The sequence below is a fragment of the Hylaeus anthracinus genome, unplaced genomic scaffold (assembly GCF_026225885.1).
Source record: "Hylaeus anthracinus isolate JK02 unplaced genomic scaffold, UHH_iyHylAnth1.0_haploid 11997, whole genome shotgun sequence".
In the NCBI taxonomy this organism is placed as follows: Eukaryota; Metazoa; Arthropoda; class Insecta; order Hymenoptera; family Colletidae; genus Hylaeus; species Hylaeus anthracinus.
Window position 1 is genome coordinate 3,501,951 of NW_026534344.1, and position 20,152 is coordinate 3,522,102.

The window sequence follows — 20,152 nt, forward strand, 5'->3', positions numbered from 1 at the left end:
CCGCGGTTGAAAAATAAAACACGACCGATCTAATGCACGCGGCGCCGTTACGCAACGACATGCAAGTCGGCCGTACGTTTGATTAGCACGTTCGACGAGATAAACAATGATTAATCTACATACATCGTCCTTCGGACGCGTTCCTCGAAATGAATTGCAAATCATTTTCGGCACTCGCGTACAGTCAGTCGCACGTGTACGCGAGTCCCATTATTTCGTTTCGTTTAGTAATTCGTAACGAGACGCAGTTTAATATCGCCGTATCGGTGTCAATGGCAGTAATGGGCGAACGAAAGAACGGTGCTCGAATTCGAATTGAAATTCCGCAATTGCGATTGAAAACTAATCGAAGCCGGAACATCGGAAATCGTTGCGAAATATCGAAAGCGGATTTCGTAGCAGTAACGTTTCGAGAGCGCGCAGGCATTTGCTGCAGAGCACCGTGGAAGGGAGCATCGAATAGTTTTGAAACTTTCAAAGAGGCTTGCATAGTTGAGGAGCCTTCGATACCTGGAAATGATATCTGACCATTGACGCGTGTACGTCGTATCGATCATTCCATGTCAAATTGTTTTAGGATTCCATAGTCATTCCGTGATACGAGTAACCATGTTCTCCGACGTTCCTCTTTCTACTTCCATTCCGACGCGTTTGCGTTCATTTAGGAGAGTCGGGTACTTATCGATGGAACAGTTGTATGCTTGATCCGTTTCTAATTTTTCTCATTTAATGAACTGATAACGGTCTCGTTGTCGGCCCTATCGCCTCGCGTTAACGATCAACGACCGAATCAATCAACGATCAAATCGATCGATCGCGTACGAATACTATTAATAGTGGTTCGTTGTGTCGAAGACGTTCTTTCGACGAGACCCAAGACTCCGGAAATTCTCGTGCAAGTAGTTTTGTGGCTTTCGGCCCTCTGACGAGCAAAACAACTTCAATTAGTCGACACGCTAACGACACGCTGACAACATAAATCACAGCTAAACACTTCGTCCACGGCGACAGTTTACATTCTTCGACGCATCGATTAACTGAAATGATCCGACAAAAAATTGTGAAGCATCACGATGTTCTGTTGCGTCTCTATAAACATAAAATGAGCTCGATAACTGTTAGAAACATCGTGTTTGTATTGTCGTAAACGTGAACGATTATCCAAGTCATGTTTTTTTTTTCCATCGTTGGATACGCAACGTTAGCTCATCGGTCAATTTATCTACTTGCTTGCTCGGTGTCCCCCTTCGGACACAATGGCTATTGCAAATTTACTAATCTAATAGACGTCGCGTTGCTCGACGAGCGGTCATCCGCGAAGCACATGCTACAAACGTTTACCTTCTTTGAAAATTCAATCAGCCTCCGAGTTCGATCTTCGCCAGAAACGAATGCCAAATAAATAATCGACGTTGTGAAATTTTTTTTGGAGGCTTGTTAGCGACAACTCTGTAAGACACGAGACCGTGATGAACGCCTAGATTTTAAAACTTTTGAGGAATTCAGTAAATAAAGAGTTAAACGGAGACGGATTCGAACGCTTTAATTTTATTATGACCAGTGTATCCCGGACTTACTTCCCTGCGTCCCCAGGTCGTGCCAGCTCTTCGGCCTTCGTGATCTCGATAAGATCGTGGACTGCACTTTGCCTCGTATTGCTTCGCACGCGAAATGGTTCGCGATCTCGAGCGGCCGATGGTAACTTACCCTAAGCATCGTTTTCACGAACCCGTGGAAATCGTTAATTCTCTTTACTTGCAGAGTTGTACCACCTTAGCGGCATCAAAACGGAGGAGGTATTTGCGAATAATTTTCAAAGTGTAACTGTTATTTTACGTTCGGGTTAAACTTCCACGCAGAACGAGATAGGAAAGAGAACGCGCATTCATTTTTTATTACGATACTTTCGGTTTGGTTGAAATGAATTTTATTTTTCCTCGATGAAAGTATCCCGATAACGTCCTGTTCGCTGTGGAGGGAGGACCAATCCATTTCATACTTTTCGCCCGGTCCACGCAAGAGTTCGAATACTTTATTTTAACGAATCGTTGGAACGGGACCTCGACAGCTTGGCGGATCGGCGCGCGCTTCTCTTGATCAGAGAGCCGTTTCCGGGACGTATTTACGATCGATTCTGTCAATAGGTGTACCGTCCACTAATGTAATTGATTTTAGAGGCAACGATATCGCCGACGGAGGCCAGGGATGTGTTGACACGCAATGCCCTCGAGTATCGCGTTTAGCGGTGTAAAGGCGAGGATGAAACGGAAGATCGCATCGCTCACCGGGCAAAAGCGGAATCATTCCATCCAGGTCCACTTTTATTCCGTTCGCTATCCATTAAGGAATAGGATATACTTCTTTGTTACTTTTACGAGTTGTATTAGATCGGGCGGGTCAGACGGTAGCCGAGGCGGGTGCATGCTAACTCGATGCTCCCCCGGTGATGCATCGGTGAAATTACAAATGCGAATCGATCGCGATTCGATTTGTATCGTGGATTTACGTGCCGCAGGTTCGGCATCAACGATTCCACCGACGTCTCGAATTAACTCCACAGGGGACGCTCGTTCGTTTCCATTTCCCCGGCAATGGCTAATAGGCCTCGATACGTGCGATACGACTTGTAAATTTTCTAATAAGACGAGCACCGCGCGAGTACGGAGAGACGGGAGAGGATCGGAGAGAGGATCGGAGAGAGAATCGGTCGCGCGATTTGCCCCGAGATTTTTGTCGGGCACGATGCGCCGCGGGAGACATTTTTACGGCGCTCGTAACGAGGAAATAACGCGCTGGTATTTCCCGCGGACGCTCCCGCACGTTTTACGACGCGAACGACCGCTGACGGGAATTGAAATTTAGCTTTCGTCGGTCGAGCGAGCCAGCGGGTAACGAGAGTAGCGAGATCTCGTGGAAATCCATCGAATATCTCGCGTCTCGAGATGTTGGAGGAGCCCTAAAAATTTCATTTTGTCTCGAGCTCGGAAGGCTTAACGCATCGTTTAGAGTTTGTATACGAAACAGCTGCGTCGAAACGGCGCGGCGGGGTGAAGGAGGATCGTCGTAATGGAATTTGACATTAGGATCGACGTTGAAGGTTCGGAATCGCGCGAGACGACGCGATGGGGATGCGACAGCTACCCCACGCCGAGGGGGTGACTCTTGGCGACGAATGGAGAGAGACGAGGGGAGGCGGGAGGAATTTTTCAGCCCGAGCATTCGACGCTGGGATTTATTTAAAGTCGAGAGCATTCCTGGAGCTTCTCCCCCTTTATTATACGGGGACGCCGTGATTCTTCTAGGGGAGGTAGCATTCACGAGCGCTCTATAATAAGCCAGCATCGCGGGGATCGTGACCCCCCGAAAATGTTTCATATTTGACGGCGGTGGAATGAAATCAAACGTCGCGTATTTATGAAAAGAAACGGCCCTTCTTCCTTTCTCCGAATGTCACGCGAATGGGAATGAAATAGCTTTCGTTCTGCGATGGAATTTTTCCGACGATTTCTTGGTACCGAGTCAGAGGCGATTATCGTTACTATTCTGTTTTCAGGTCATCCGAACGTCAAGTGCTACTTTGGCCACGGCGGTCTTCTCGGCTTGACAGAGGGTGTTTACAATGGTGTACCGATGGTATTGATGCCCTTGTATGGGGACCAACATCAGAATTCGTACACGGCTCAGGCTAGGGGCGTCGCTCAAGTCCTGAGATACCCGGACTTGAACGAACAGAGTCTGAGACATGCGTTGGACGAAGCTTTCAACAATACCAGGTAAAAAAGAGCGGATTCAGAATTTCTCGTGTTGCTTTGCGATTTAACTTTTCGCTTTAACGTCATCGTCAAAATAGTAAAAAGATTAAGTATTTACTGTACAGGGTGCGGCCGAATAATGGCAAAAAATTATTAAACGAACCTCGTGCCCGTTGGTACATGTTATTCGGCCGCACCCTGTATATGACGGAACACGCGCAAAAGGATCAAATTTTTTCGTTGTCGCGAGAGACAAAGTAGACGAATATTTTGCGAATCTGTGATAGCCAAGTTGTACGTCGACGATTTCCCTCGGAGTCGAAACAATTTACCTTTGTAGGAATATTTGCGTCGCGATGACGAGAGTTTCAAAAACTATGCTCAACCGCACGATGCTCGGTACCGTTGGAAAAGAAACGGGGAAATGGAAAAGGGGTGACAAGGGGGAGGAGGAATCCTGGCGTAAAAAAAAGAAAATTGTATAATCTGTCCGGATATTCGGTCCGTTGAATATCTCACGAGCTGTCCGGATGCTCGAATATCCGGGAAGTGCATCGTCGTTGCAGCACAGGCGGCTCCGTTAATCCAGAACAGGGTTCACTGGCGTTTTTCTATCCTTTCTCCCTCTACGCGCTGACTTTGCCTCCCTTCGATAGCGCTCCGCGCTTGTCTCTCTTCGCCGATACTTTGTGCGAGGGTGGCGAACCGACGCGACGGCGTGTCTAAAGCGGCGCGAACGACGATTCGATTCGCACATGCTCGAATTTTATTAACTTCTTCTCTTCGATCCAGTTTGGGATTATTTTTACAAATATACAGAATAAGTCTTAACAATCAATTACTGACTTAATTATTGCTAACATCCATTCTTATTCATGAAACATTCATGAAAATCAAAAAAAGGTCGAGTAAAAATGTCATGTTTATAACGAGGAAGGTTCTGAAGGTCTTCCTTATTTGATATTTTTTCTTTTTGTAACGAAGTCATCTAAAATCGTTTCTCTAGGCCTGTTTCGTTCAATAGGCAGTTGTCGATAGCAAGACAGCGCATCAATGACACTTCGTCTTGCCTTTGAATTTCCGTCAAAATTTAAATCATTTTGTACAACCTGAAAAAAAACTACCAAATACTACCGCGTAATACTAGAACAGCGTTAAACGGTACATAAATAATTCCACGAAGAGGCAGGTGATAATTTTACATTAAAATCGCTTATAATTCTACGTCGCAAATGAAGCCTCGCGATGGGATCTTTTTTCGTCCCTTTCGCTATGTCGTTGCTCGGCTCTAAATTCGAGGCACGAATCGCTAAAAGAACGGACGGGACGTATCCCTTGGATGGTTCTCGCCCATCGACAAATACACCGGCGCAGTCTGTCCGGCCGCATCCGGGCCGGTCGCATGGGAAATTTCACGGCAGCTAAATGTTTCACGATGCGGATCAACGCCGCGGCTCGATGACGACGAAGAGAGGCATGCCGGCCGCGCCGAGCCGGGCCGGGCCGAAATTAAATTCTACATTATTCAATGCGGTCCTCCGGATAACTTGTTAACCGCGCGCCGCGTTGCTGCACTGCGCCGGCGGTGTTTACGCGCTCCGCGGATCCGCTCTTTCGCGACGCGATAATTGCTCCTCGTTATATATTTCAGCCGTCGAGGCCGGACACTTGCGGCGCCCGACGTTTTCGAAACGGTTTCAGACGCCCTCGCGGTTTTTGGCGACGCAGTGATAAGATATAACTGTGCACGCTTTACGAATTTATTCAAAGGTCACGTAGATACATTACGTTATCTACATTGCAGATACATTACAAAGTCGTAAGGAGATAACGCGAATAGTTGAATTGTAAAGGAAGTATAATATTTCGTCTACTGCCAGCGAATGTCGTATTTACATTGTAGATTGGAGGTCCGTACGTATAGAGAGAAAATTAGAGCTGTGGCTGGGGCGCCTGATCATAGTCGGCTGTTTCTACTAGCGCGACAATACGACGCGATCTCTTTCAATCGGTCGTAATCAGTTGTAATTAGTTACGATTCGGTTAGTTTTTCGGTTCGTTGAACGTTGTCCCCGCGTTCCTTCCCCTCCCCTCATTACTCGCGACTTATGATTTAAGGCCGATTAAATTACGATGCGCCGGCACGCGAGTCATCGTGTCGAACGACGAAAGCTGCTTAATAAATCAGAGCGGATAGGAAAGCGTTGGCAGTTTCGCGTTCGACGGAGCTTCGCTATCCGGTAATTACGACAGCCTAGGATTTACGAGCGCGTCTTGGACCTTCGACAGAATGCAGGGGTGCGGGGGTTGCCGATCCACCGCCGCGACGTGGCAGCTGCGATTGTGTATCCCCGTTACGCCACGCCTTGAATATTAATTAATAAATAGATGCGAGCTGCGTAATTGAACGATCGCGATTTGCATCAGCGTGGTTACGTGATCGAAATATAGGCACGCGTAATCGGTCTCACGGCGGGCAACGTGACGGTCGTTTCGTCGATGTCGGATCATTCCGCGATTACGGAGACGCTCCTCCTGTTCGTCGCGAGCATTCGCATTTTAGAAATATTCATTCGTCGCCAATGGAAATCCATATACAACGACCGAGAGTTATCCATCGATTAAGCAGTCGCCGGAGGTGTACGGTGTTCGCCACGGATCGTATATGCTCCGCGTGGAACGAATCGTCGCGGTAACGACACGATGAAATGCGAGACAGCAAGTGGCGTTAACCGAACCCGGTGCGGCGTTCTGATGGCTCGCGTGAGACGGTACGATTGTTAAACGAGAAGTCTCATGCACGGGTGATATAAAATTAACGAACGATTCGGAAACAACGTCAGGCGTAGCCGCTCGTTGTCGTGCCGCGCGCTACCGTTGCACTCGTAATCACCACTTTCCGTTGATTTATGGCGGCCGGTTCTTGCATTCCCGACGGGCTCGAAGTAAGAAAGTCGTCGCGGATAAACCCGATAGAACCGTTACGTTGGAAGCTACTCTCGATGCGAACTCTTGATACCGTAATATTCGAAACGAGAGCTAATCTCGCCGCATTTCGGCCGATTTGCGCCGTTGGCTAGGTCTGGGTTAGGTCTGGTCCATGGTTGGACGTTTCGACTGCTTTTCTCTGTCTTGCGAGACGCAGTAGTCATGTATGTGTCGTACTTGCGATTCGAGGGTTTCAGGGGTCGAACGTAAGCCTCGCGGGAATCTCGTCGAATTTTATTGGACCCCGGAGATACGTTCTTCCGCGGTTCGTGTTCCACGTTCTCCGTATAATTATAATACATTATCCGGCGACGAGCTGGCGCACCCAGAAAAAGTAGTTCCTCGTCTAGAATTACGGGCGAGGAAACACGGTTTTCTGTGCAATTAGCGTACCTACTTTGGGCTGCACGTCCCTCGTTAATTTCCCTCGGCTAAAGAACTGGCGGAAGAAAAGTCGTGTTTGATCACCTGTCCTCGCGCCGACAGTCATGCCAACCCTCGTCTTGTTCCACCAGCTTCTTAACGGCGCAACCAAATTCGTCGTCCAAGTACTTTGGGAGTCGTTGTTGCCGAAACGGATTTGGAGAAAATATTATCGCGAACCGAGAACTTTGGTAGTTTCTCGTCTACTCGTACCTACCTGTATTTCAACGACAATATTGTAAGAGAATGTTGTCGTTGTGGGGAAGTTGCGCGCGGTGACGCGCTCTCTCATAATGCGTTCTCGATTTCTCCGATCTCTGACAGATTTTTTTTCAAATTTTTTTTCATTTAAATCTGTTAAATTACATCTATAACTACAAAGACAATTAAAAAAGCGGCACCTGTGTGTACCTTTCGGAATTCACGGGTGAGATTAGTTTCGTTACAGTAGCGTATACTTAAAGTTACGTTCCGCGTTTTAATTTCGTATTTGTAGGTTTACAATTTATCGTACCTCGAGCCGAGACGTTAAATTCGAATAGCTCGTTAAAATAGCGAGACGTACCGCGCGTACATGTGCGTCGCGGTCAAAGGAGAGGGCGTGTACGTCGAGACGCGCAAGCTGCCACGTAAAGCCAGCAGTCGTAAGGGGCGGAAGGGGGTGGTAGTCAAAGTTTCGGCAGTTTGTAAGGAGGTACGAGACACGCCTCTGCTCCTCCGCTTCTTCTTCGGTTACGGCTGAGGGATAACATAGTGCAGCTCCGTCGTCAAGTTAGCCCGACATCCGACTCACGCTTTCCTCCTCACCCTTAAATCCCTCCCACCCCCACCTCTTTCGCTTTGTCCTCGCGTTTTTCGCTCAGTTCGCTCCCTTCGCCTATCTTTTCCCGGTTTGCGCTTCCCTCTCGCGTTCCTCGAACAACCCCTCGTCTCGTCCGTTTTATTGCTCTGTTGTTCCCGTCCTTATTCTCCCGCGAGCGCAACCCTTTAGCCCCGACGAGTTTCAGGTTCTCCGTTCGCCAGACCACCGTTGCCATCCGTCCCGGTGGCTCGTTTCAGCCAGCGTCCTTTCGTCTGGATTTATTCGAGGGGCGAAATGTGACCGGGATTCTTATTCTCCGCGAGAAGGGAATCTCCTTTCCGCGAGGGCACGGCTACTACGCGACGCGCGCTTCGGCGCACCTGCTCGCTCGTAAGGGACGCGTAATGGTCGACCTGGATACGAGGAAAACGTAAAAAGGGTCGACGTCGGAGGGCCCCCCGGGGCGGGGGGCGCGCCTGGAGAGGATCTGGGAAATGAACACGAGCGGAGACGCTGCGTAATGACGCGTGGAACGTCCTCGGACGGGAAAGTAATTGGATGGTTCGGCGGAGGCGACTCTCGAGAGACCGCTTCGACGAGAAAAAATATCGAAACAAATACATCGAACGTATTCATAGCCGATCGAGTGATTCCAGTGACGAAAGTTTGATCGATGATCTTTAAAAGGAGGATCGCAAAAAAATTACGATCGAAGAACAATTTTTCTGCGTTTCGAGAAACTGCATTGTCGTTGAATGAACCGAAAGCTCGAGCGTAAAGCGAAGACAACAGATTCGGAAATCGTACACAGCGGCCAGGTAATTGCGAGAATCTTCGTTCCTCGAGAACATCGCCCTCGGAGGCAAGGGCGCTGATAGCCTCGTTTCCTCGAGGATACCATCGGCGAATTTGAAAGTTAGCTCGCTTCGAAGCCTGACTTGGAGGCATCGTTTCCCTCGGTCGGTCTCGCTTCGGATTAAAAAGTTGCTTATTTGCAAATGGAACTTCCGCGTCTTCGGGTATTGTGTTTACTGGGAATATATTCCGTTGCGGGGTTGAAGTGAGTTTCCCGCGAACGGGGAGTGGGGGATAGGAGCAAAAAAGCTGGCTTTCTCGGATCCGGTGAATTTCATTATTTAAGTTACGTGTACGGGTACAAGTGTTTGAATAATGCATTCAGCGTGATACAGACGAAAGCCGTATTTAGGAAACGCGTTAATACAGACGTACTCGTCCATTCACCCGACATCTTCTTAAGCTCTATTTCTTTCTTTGCATGTTTCAAGGGAACGAATTTTCCTTCGTAAAGAAATATTAATTTACGATTGATACCCGATCGTTGCAGCCCTAGGAAGCTTCGATGTGAAACGTTTCCAATCTCGAGTACTCGAAAGGGGTAACAAAGCAGAGATACATGTGATCGCGAATTATAGTGCAAATAGTTCTGCGTTATTTGTATCGGATTTCCCATCGAACATGTTCGACGAGCCTAGGTACTCGCCGAAGGATTATCGTTGCGTTTAACGCTAATTTTGCGCAAAAAATCGGAGCGGCATGGAACGTGCTTCAACGTGTTTCTAGTGCGCGATACTACGTAGGATTGCGTGAGTGTAATCCACGAATTGGCCGCCATGATTTCGACAACTCAACACGGAGAGGAGCAGCTTGTTCGATCGAGGACTTTGGGATTGTGGAATAAATAGGGTTACGTTGTGTTCGCAGGAGACTCTCTTATTTACAACTAACTGTGCCCCGCGGTTCCACCCGTTTGGAATACTATTCTTATTCTATATTCTTCTTCCCTCTTGATTTACAAGTTTTTTGATATTTTTATCAAAATAAAACCTAATATAGCCTATGCTACTCAGGGATAGCGTGTCTAAGGGAGAGTCCGTTGACGTTACTTGGCGCTGTATATTTCAGAGGTTATCGTCTCGCCGGTGCGAGCACGCATCTTTTAGTCTCGTCTGTCGCGGACGAACTCGAGATCCAGTTTTAAATTTGCACACCGCGCGCCGGCGAGAATGGTGGGAATCGAAATAAATCTCTCGCGGAGAATGGAGTTTCCTCGTGACGTCGCGCATCGAGAACCTTGGACCGGGTTAAGACTTTGATCTTGTTTCGCAGCAGGTTCCTCTTTTACTCGGCACGATGAATATTGCCTTCCATTTTATTCGCCGTCGTTGTTCTCGTATTCGGCTGGCTTATTAAGCTCGATACACAGGTAATCCCGACGGGGAACGCCTTTGATCTTATCACAATCAAAAATTCCCGGGCGAATTCAATTCTAAGGCGAGCTTCTCTCGCGTCCCGCTTCATCCGAACGGGATTTACTTGGTTCAATGAACGCGCCTCGTCGAGAGTCCCGCGTTTTCGCCCATTTGTCGCGCAACATCGAGAACCAAGCGAAATTAAATAGGTAGTCTCATTTAAAACTCTGTATTTCGCGTCCTATATTCCACACGCGTTACTCGGCCTGTTATTTCGCCGTATAATTTGTCACGATATATAAAAACGTTGGGGTGCATGTATGTTTGACCATCACGGCTGAATCTACCGAAGCTATCCACCTTATATGTACACTACGTGTTCGCGTGGAGGCACTGGTGGTTGTTTTTTTTTTCGAAAATTCTTTAGATAGAAAGAAGGTCTTTGGTCAAATTTCGCCACCTGATAGGTGGCGCTGGGGTGGTGATATTATAGAATGAGAATAATATTTTACGCGGATGAAACCGGTAGTCTTAAATAAATGTGATCGCTGCTCCACGAAAATCTATTATATATGGAAACGGATACGAACGATTCGGTTGACTCGTCGAACGAGAGCACCTCGACAAAGGGAAACCGCAATTTTTCACCCTTACGTCGGAGTACTTTCGTTTAAATCGCCGCGTCACGTGTTCCACCGAACAGGCGCATTCGAATATCCGAAGCACGGATAAGATTTCCGGATTTTGATCTCGTTCTATCGTTCGTCCCACTCTCTCCACCCTCTCCCCGTCTTTCTTGCTGGACGTTGAAATTTTCTTCGTAAGACACCCCCCCCCCCTCTTCGTTCTCCCCCTTCTTCGCATTACCCGGGCGACTTATCGAGTTACAAAGACGTATATCGTCGGGAAGCGATTGGATTTTCCCGACCGCCGTCTAGCACCCGACGAAGGAGAAGCCTCCGGGGGGACGTGATCGGTTTTACACACAGGGTGTTCCGAAATATGCAGCCCGAAATGGAAAGGATGAATTTGTCTGGTGTTCTCGATAGTTCTCGAAGAAAGAACACCTCGCAACACCTAGACGCACCGAGTACCGAGTCCTAAGACTTTCGAATGGGAGTGTATAAGGAAATCGAGAACAGTACGTGCACTTTAGGGAATAGGCATTGTTTCAAACATTACGTCTAACACAGAGGTTTCTTTGCGTTGTTCTCCGACCTCGATCCCATTAAAATCGAGCTTTTTCCCAAGGGTCTCGAGCGCGTTTCGCGGCAGTGTAAACTTACCCTTGCGGCGCGGCGACGCCGACGCGGAGATGCCCCGGGGTAGTCGACAACGAGGATGGAAAAAAAAAAAGAGGAAGACGCACGGTTCGCTTTAATCAAGGAAAAGTTAGCGATGACGGAGTGAATTTCGATCGATCCGACGCTCTCTGGTTGATTTTATAAAGCCAGATATGGGGGCCTGGGCTCGGGGGAGAACCGTCGGAATCAGCGTAATCGAAAGATGGCGGGCATCGAGCGACCGCGTTATTAAACCGACTCTCTCGACAGCGATTTTTCTTTCGAAAGCAGATAGTCGCGATATCTTCTCCGTTCGCTGTAATTGATTCGAAGCGTTCTGCTTTCGACGGATCACCGCCCAATGATTCCGATCCCCCCCCTCGAGCGTAATATCATCGATCGGTATTCGAAAGCTCCACTTACGCGCGTCGACGTTTCGTCTGGCCGAGCAACGTTCTCGTCGTAGACGCGGCGGAGGCATAAATATCATTTGGAAATGGAAATAGCCGGGAAGCGAGCAATTTCCGTGCACCGTAAATTCCCATGTTGAAAAATCTGACAATGCCCCGGATCGGAATTAATATCGTATGCGTTCCGCGAGAGTCTGATTAATCGACGCTGCGATAATATCAGTCGCGATCCAGGGTTTCGCGTCTCCTGACGGCAGGTAGAAATAAAAGCACACCTCGAAAAACGAGACTTTTAACTCGACATTGGTTTATTCGAAACGACTGGCCAGCACCCTACGAAAGTTCCCGCCTACGGAGGATTACTTTGCACAAACTATTCGTACATTTTCTCCGTGTCTTTTCGCGCGAGTATTTTCCCGATCTTATCGCGCGACGTCTGCCAAGGAATTTCGGTACACGATGGTCGAGTGGGTTGCGAATACGTAGATTGTACGCGTCCGACGCTCCGCGTCGGTGCGCGAATAATTTAGAATCGGTGCCACGGACAGGCAAAAGTTTATGCGCCCACGCTCGTTGCCAACGGTCCCTCCCACCTTTCGAACTCGTAATACTTATTTAGAGGAGCAGTCACGCTGAATGCCTCCGAGAGAACGCTTGCTCCGTTAAAGATTGCCGTTGGCCACCGACTGCGATCTCGTTTACTTACAACGAGCCGGTCGTTCTGCCTCTGAAATGGAGGTTCATCGATTACCTCCACGGAATTACGGAAACATCGTCGACGTTCTCCCGATCCGATTCATTCTCCATTCAACTCGTCGCCCGTGAATTACAGCGACAACGCGAACCGTCCTCGGCTATGCTTTTCGTATTTACTCCCCCGTTCAGGGTTACCATCTCTAGATTAAAAGAAAAGAGTACACGGAACGCTTTTTAACCTTCTTCCGTACGAACGTTATTTTATTTACGTGCTACACATGATATTTCTGTATCTATTCAATACGCCACTGGCGGAGGGACATCCGATAGTCCCGTGTCGAAAGGCTGGTTACCCTGGGAACTGGTTAATCTTTTTCTCAGCCCGTAGGGACGCAAACCGGTACGTGACTCGCGGGACAGAGCGCCGGGATGGGTAAACTTTTATTAAAAATCTAATTGGATCGGAGCTCGGGGCCCGAGGGCCATTTCACCGGAGGCTCTTTCGTTCCTACCTCTTCCCGCGGCTCGCGAGCCTCGATAAGCGATCGTCTTATTTTTATCTCTTCTCACGGACAACTGGGATTTATCGACGCGGGTATCGATTTTTTTCTCGTCGCAGCGATCAACATATTATTTTTAAGTTTACCTCCATTTTATCGAAACCACATAATCGAGTGACAACTTAGGCCTCGTCGTTATTACGAAAATGATTTTTATGGCTTCGAGGTTTAATCGTGTCGCGTTCGTTCTCCCCACGCACGGACCACGCTCGAAAATTAACGAGCACGTAGGCGAAACGGATATCCTGTCCGCGTAACGCGCGAGCGACTGTAATCGAGGATTTAAACGTTGTTTGTGTCAGGTGCGAATGAAACATACCCTATGCCGGAGTTTTCTGCTTCAGGGCCAATTAGCCGGGTGCCACGCCATGCGCGCGAACGCGCGGTCGTTTCAGCGGCTGTTTGTTAAGCATTTCTGCGGTCTGCGTTACAACTGTATCTCGTTTCGCGAACGAAACGACGCGTCGATAATACGCTCGCCGAACGAAAAGTTGAGGTTGATAATTTTAGCGACACGGTAAAGTCTTCTTAAATGCACAAATTTCTCTACGATAAATGTACAGAAACCATCCCCCAGCACTCGAGGAGTCCAGGAATTTTCGGAGGATTGGATATTTTACTGTACTTATTTTTCAAGTTATCCGTCGTCATGGACTTCGCCTTTCGGGGAAGGGCCCGGAGGTCCGCACTGCGTAATCGCGACGCGATTTGTAACACGATCTAAAATTTATGGTTTATAATTTAGAAGACTGCTGCGGGAGAATCCTGAATAATGCGCCGGAAGATCGGGATATACGTGCGCGAGTTTGGTTACCTCGGCTAATTGGGAGAGAGGAAGGAGGCCTCTCGGTTCGCCGCGATAACGTTACAAGTCGGAAAGTAAGTTGGTAACGTGTCGGAGAGTTGGCGGGGCGGGCGACAACGAGCCCCGGGAAATCGTAAAGTAACTTCGAAGTAATTACGAGGGGACGAAGATTACTTTCCGCGCGGGCCGCAGGAGCGCTACGAATTTCGCCGACATCGTCGGTCAATATAACGCATGACGAGACCGACAAACTAACTTTGAAAAATTTCTTCTTCGCGAGAAAATTACTTTTGCCCGGTGGTCTGCGCGGACGTCGGTGAATATTTTAATTGCGTGCACCTGCATATTCAGCGTGGCGCGACTCCGTGGCCCGGAATATTCGTGACTCGTTTCCGGAGAATTTGCTGCCGGCGAAGAGCCGTGGCAAGATCCCGATAACCGGAAGTCTCATTTATTATCCGCGGACGCCTTTCTCACTCACCACCGGCGATATTTTACGCGCCGCGACCGCGAATTTTCCGCGATACGTTCGAACGAACGTAAAATAATTCTATTTAGGACCAGGCGTAATCGATGACAGACTCCAGCGATTCGTCCAGATGGAACTAGAGAATAGTTGGGAGCAAATGTAGGTGGAACGTTATCGGAAAACGGGCGAAATTATTTATCCGGGAAAGTCTGAAGGCAGATGTCGCGAAAGTTACGCGAGGAACCATTTCTATCCCCATTTCTATCCCCATTTCTGAGGCCGACTCGTATCTCCGGGGGATCATAATTCCCGCGATATCTTGGATCGTTGTCGCTCGGTCCGGGCACACCGACACGTTACGAACTTACTTTCCGACTTGTAACGTTATCGCGGGGACTCGGAGGCCTCTTCGTTCTCTCCAACCCGAAACTCATGCATGCGCAACTCATCCGCGGCACCCTTCGCGGAGAATTATTCGGTTAGGGGATCCTAATTGCACCAGAGAAACGCCCTAGGATCCGTGAACGCCACCGCTCTGGGTAGATCAGTTTGCCGAGCTGGAATCGTTGTTCGAGAAATTTTGAATCAGAGGAATATGGTTCTCGAATGATCCGACCGCGCGTGCATTGTTGAATGAACCTAAGAAGAAGCACGAGCGTAGTTCGAAATTTCGAGTTTGTGAACGTCGTAGTCTCGAGGAGTTCGATTGATTTCGAGGGGCGGAACAAATCACCTATCGGTCGGTATGCCGATGCCGCCAGCAGCATTCATCGATCGTCGATCAACGTTCCTCTGAAATTAAACGGCTGGGAACCGAGTATCTCGGGCTCGCGCACTGTGTACTATATCTCCAACGTTCGCGCGTCGCGTTTCCATCCCTCCCTGATTCTCGCGGCAATAAATTAATTCCCTTGGCGCAGCGTTTGTCTGACACCCTGCGAAGCACCGTGACGCGGTCCCCGTGGACGGGTGCGCGGCGCCGGCGTCGACGGAAGGGATGTCGAACGCGCTTAAAATTGATGGTTAATTCAAAACCACCGCAGGCCTGCGACTGAATTTGACCGAGGCAAATAACAGGGGGGACCAGGTTGATTCGCGGCCTGCAACTGTAAACACGAATAATGGAGAGTACCGATTGGTAAATTGTGTGCTTCGGGTCGTCCAGGACTGGTTGCGAATTGCAACCCCCATCTCTCCTTCTCCGTCTGTTTCCGTTTTTCTCCGCGTCTCTCCGACCGCTGTTATTTCTCGTCAAACCTTCGCTGGACGTTTGTTTTTTCTTTCCGAGCTGTCCGTGGTGTTCCTCGCGCGGACTTCTGGTCCATCATTCGGCGTTCCCTCGAATACGGATAATTTATTTTCTTTCGGTATTATACTATTATAGATATAAATCACACAATTATTTACAATATGTATAGTCTTACCTGTAAACAGAGAAACGACATGTAAAGTTTATCGTATCATTTCTGTGTTTACACCTTTATTACTTCACTGCAAACAGTATTAAAACAATGCAGGAGTCACGTAAGACGATGATAAGAAGAATAGAAATAAGCTAGTAATAAGTAAGCAGTAGTGCAATAACTTTATATAATAAGTTACGCACTTTAAATGAATGAATGAATGAATGACGGTATCGTGGTCAGGCCACGCGATCGTGATTTACGAACGATCGATTCTGGAAGAGGTTGTTTTCGTTGTTCGCTCGGGTGATGCGTCCTCTCCCAGCATCGACGAGCGTCTCATCGATATGGAAAGGGATGTTTCCGGGTGAGCGATAAGCGCGCCGTTAAAAGCCCTCGGAGATATTTATAAAGTATTCCGTGGCATCTTTTTCCGCTCGCAGCGATATCGAGTGGCCGATCGATCGTTGTATTTCATGAATTATTCAGTTGACCCGGGTATTGTGCATCGCGTATGGTTGTTAACGTTAAGGTGGTGAACATCGCTGGCGCTGCGTGTCGTTTCGGTGCCTTGCTCGCGAGCAACTGTCGCGTCGAGTCAGCTTAACTTCGCTGGTCCGACGTTCTGGTGTACGTCGAGTCCATTTCGAGGACTGTCTTTGAGCATTTAGGTGATCTTTCGAGAAGACCTGGATTTCTAAGGGATCTAGGGATTCTCGAAGAGTTCGGAACAAGCGGATAGCGGAGAAAGTGTCGGATGATTTTAGCGTGAGTTTTGCCCTAACTTCTCGAGAGGTTGCGTGGCTTCAGATTCGTGCAGTCAACGTGTCTTAAGGGATTACGAACTGTGATCCTGCGCTATTACTGGTTCCTATTTTAACTTTAATAACTTCGTAACAGGTGCGCCCTACTTCTTCCTGTTTTGACTTCGTTATGTATATGCGGGTCCTGCGATTTCCGGAGCACGTGTTGCGCTTGCGAGTTTACGAATTTCGATGGATTTAAGAATAGGCAACGATTAGCTAATCTGTTACTTATTTTTCTATTTTTCTTTTTTACAGATATCGGGATAACGCCAAAAAGCTATCGAGAGCATTCAAAGATCGGCCCGCAACACCGTTGGAAACGGCGATCTGGTGGGTAGAGTACGTCGCCCGAGGCGATAGTGTAACATACTTGAAAAACGAGGCTGCGCGTATGCCGTGGTACCAGCGCAATCTCATCGATGTAGGCGTCTTTCTGGTCGCGGTTGTGTCACTCTCCCTCTACGCGACTTACAAAGTGGCCAAGCACCTTTTGTGCAAGGGAAACAAGACCAAAGGCAACCGCGATCGAACAGCGTCGAAGAAAAGAGATTGACGAAGACGATTATAATCTTAGAGTATGGAAACAAAACACCTGGTTCACCTGATATCCTTGTCGCAACTAACGTTTGGAGAAGCCAATTATCGGACGCAGTTTTGAAAATTCGACACGCCACGGACGTTGTCCTTTAAGCAACCGTGCTCCGAAACAATCGGATCGATTCCATTTCAAACGGAATTTCGACGACCAAGTTGCGCGCCGACAATAGCCAATCAAGAGACGTTTTATTCGGTTCCCCGTCGGAAAGGAAACTTGATCGCAACGGCTGGGTGTGGTGCGAGGAGTTGAAACGAACGGCCGCGATAAATTAAATCATCAGCGCCTGGGGATGGGCGGCGCGTTCGTAATCCTGATTACAGAACTCGGGACGAAAGTCCCTGGCAATTCTCGCGGATGCTCGTTCCCATTTGCCTGTTTCGCGCTCGAAGAACTCCCCGTGCTCGGCACGAGACGGGACAGGACGAAAGACAGACAGTGTCGTTGAGAAAAAAGGAAGGGAAACGAAGAAAGCGTCAACGAGGTGCGCTTGGGAAAACCAGAGAAAGAGAGAGAGAGAGAGAGAGATAGAGAGAGTAAACCAGCTTTGCGGGCATTACTCGGTATTTCCCAGGTGGCCGAGTCACCGACTGCGTCAACTGGCTTCTGCTGGCAACAACGACGAAGAGAACAACGGGAACGACGAGGCACGGTTTACTGCGACGAGGGGGGTTGCGTTGGTTGTAGCTGCCTTCGCGGTCGGGGGGTAACGGTTCCGAGGAGCCGACTGTGTACTCGAATTCACTCCGAGCCAGCGACTCGAAGACGAAAGAGGACGACGCAGACGTCTACGACGACGCTAACAACCAGTGACGCACCCAGGGAGCAGATGCACCCCCTTCTGAAATTCACCGTTTTTCAACCATTCCGATTCTCGTAGGCTCGATTCGCGGGTAGTCGATCGCCAACCGGTTGTCATAGTCGAAACGATATCGATGCCACGATATCATCGACGATCGAATCAAACGAGTTTGACATATTATCTATCGAACGTTCGTTGCACCTCTGGTTAAATTTGTGGGTGCGTTACTGCCGCCGTCGACGACGACAACAAAGACGGATCGCACCTGTCGTCGTCGGATTAAATGCGCGAGGATGCTTCCCGTTGGTCGCCCATCCCGCTTCTCGTGCTTCGGGCCCCTTCGCCTGTGGATTCTCGCATCGGTGCACCGATCCGCGTGAGAAACGATGGCGGCTCATAAAGATACAAGCGAAACGATAAACGCGAACGACGCGTCGCGGTTGATCGCCTTTGGCACGGCTATCGGCGAATCGTCTGTCGTCGAACTCTCTTTAGCCGTGGTATTCCGATCCGATGTCTCGCGATATTCGAGCAATTCGAAGATTGAATACCCGTTCGGGAGAATCGAAATGCATCCAAGAGTAAGGCAGTCGATATCCACGTTAAGATTCCTGTACGCCCGAGTAATTGCGATCCGTGCAAAACAGCCACGGTTCCGCTAAACATGTTTCCAATCGAACCGTGAAGTTGATTTCGTTTCAACTACAGTCCCCGAACGAACGATTCGCAGCCGTTTCGACTACGATTTTCTTTCCTTTTCTCGCCGCCACCGCGACTCCCGACGTCTCCCGGAACACTGACGTGATAAAATATAAAATATAATCGCGGAATAAAATAATTTATCGACGCGAAACGGCCAAGTTTCGCGAGTACTGGCGGGCTACGTGACCGCGTTATCACCGTACCCGGGAGATTTTCAATTACTCTCGCCCAGTGTGTACACAGATAAATCTTTTCAAAGTTTTCTACGCTAATGTTGCGCCGAGGTGAAATATTAAAGCATTCGCTCCTGAAGCTGGTGCATTAAAATATCTTTAAAAAATTTATACGGCATTAAGATGCGGCGAATAAACCGTACATGTTTAATATGTAGTTTATTTTTGGAGAAACGTCGTTTCAGTGTACGAATAGGAAGAAAATAGCTCAGCTGGTTCATTTCGCAACGAAGTCCGAGCCGGTTCGATACGATACATCGCATGCGTTATTATTTAGCGATGCCGAGAATGATCCAGCGCTGGGAAAGTTCGACGAGATGACTTAAAAGGTAACTTACCTCCAACGGTCTCCTCGGACGGACAGGCAGCTTTTTAAAAAGCATTTCGCGGCCCCGGTGAGAGAACGGGGAATGGAAGAGAGAGAGAGAGAGAGAGAGTGCGAGCAGCCAGAGGAGGGACGTACTTCCGGCGATACGGCAGTTTTTTCTCAACTTAATGGAATGTAAAGTTCCCGATTAAATTGCGTCTTTAAGCGATCCTCGCTGGCGAGATATTTTTTGTGAAAATACAGCCAAAGTAACGGAGAAATATCGTTAGCCTGTCTTTAACGATCCATCTCGGTGTTCGAAGCTACGCGGGGGGGGGGGGAAGGGGGGTCCTTCTAGAAACCCATTAACCGTTCGAGACACTGGTGAATGCGAAACGCGGACACCCCGATAGTTATTGTCACAGAAAATATTTTTTCAAATTAGTTCTTCGTTGAATACGTTCGTCGCGAATAACACTGCGGAGAGGGAATTCGCCGTGCGCTGTTAAAGGTGCATACAGATTGCCCCGACGTGACATCGGTACCACGATATAAAATTCTAACATAGGGTTTTTCATGCTTACGTTCACATTAGGCTGAAAACCAATTAACGTGCAACGGTCGTCCAAGCTGTGGTTTTGTGAGATACGCGTCAGGTCGATCTGAACGCCGCTTCATATCTGACGCGTAAACACCCACGTAACCTCAGGGCAGTCTGTATTCACCTTAGCAGTCTCGAACCTCCGGACGCGTCGGTTCGTCGCGATGTATCGGTTCTCGGCATGGAACCCGCAAACTTTAATTTTTCCTGAAAAGATCCGCTAAAAGGGAAGATGAACTTCTTCTTTACCGCTGCATCGAGAATATAGGAACACTTTGTAGATCACCAAGCGAAGCACAGTTGAA

General features: G+C 48.5%; 1 protein-coding gene across 1 annotated transcript; it reads left to right on the top strand.

Moving 5' to 3' along the window:
• Positions 1–3,471: 3,471 nt before the first annotated feature.
• Positions 3,472–19,527, top strand: LOC128889432 (UDP-glycosyltransferase UGT5-like). The gene is made up of 2 exons (XM_054147072.1): positions 3,472–3,773; positions 16,863–19,527. Exons 1-2 carry the CDS (start codon positions 3,487–3,489, stop codon positions 17,158–17,160), a joined length of 585 nt encoding a protein of 194 aa, XP_054003047.1. The 5' UTR covers positions 3,472–3,486; the 3' UTR covers positions 17,161–19,527.
• Positions 19,528–20,152: the final 625 nt, after the last annotated feature.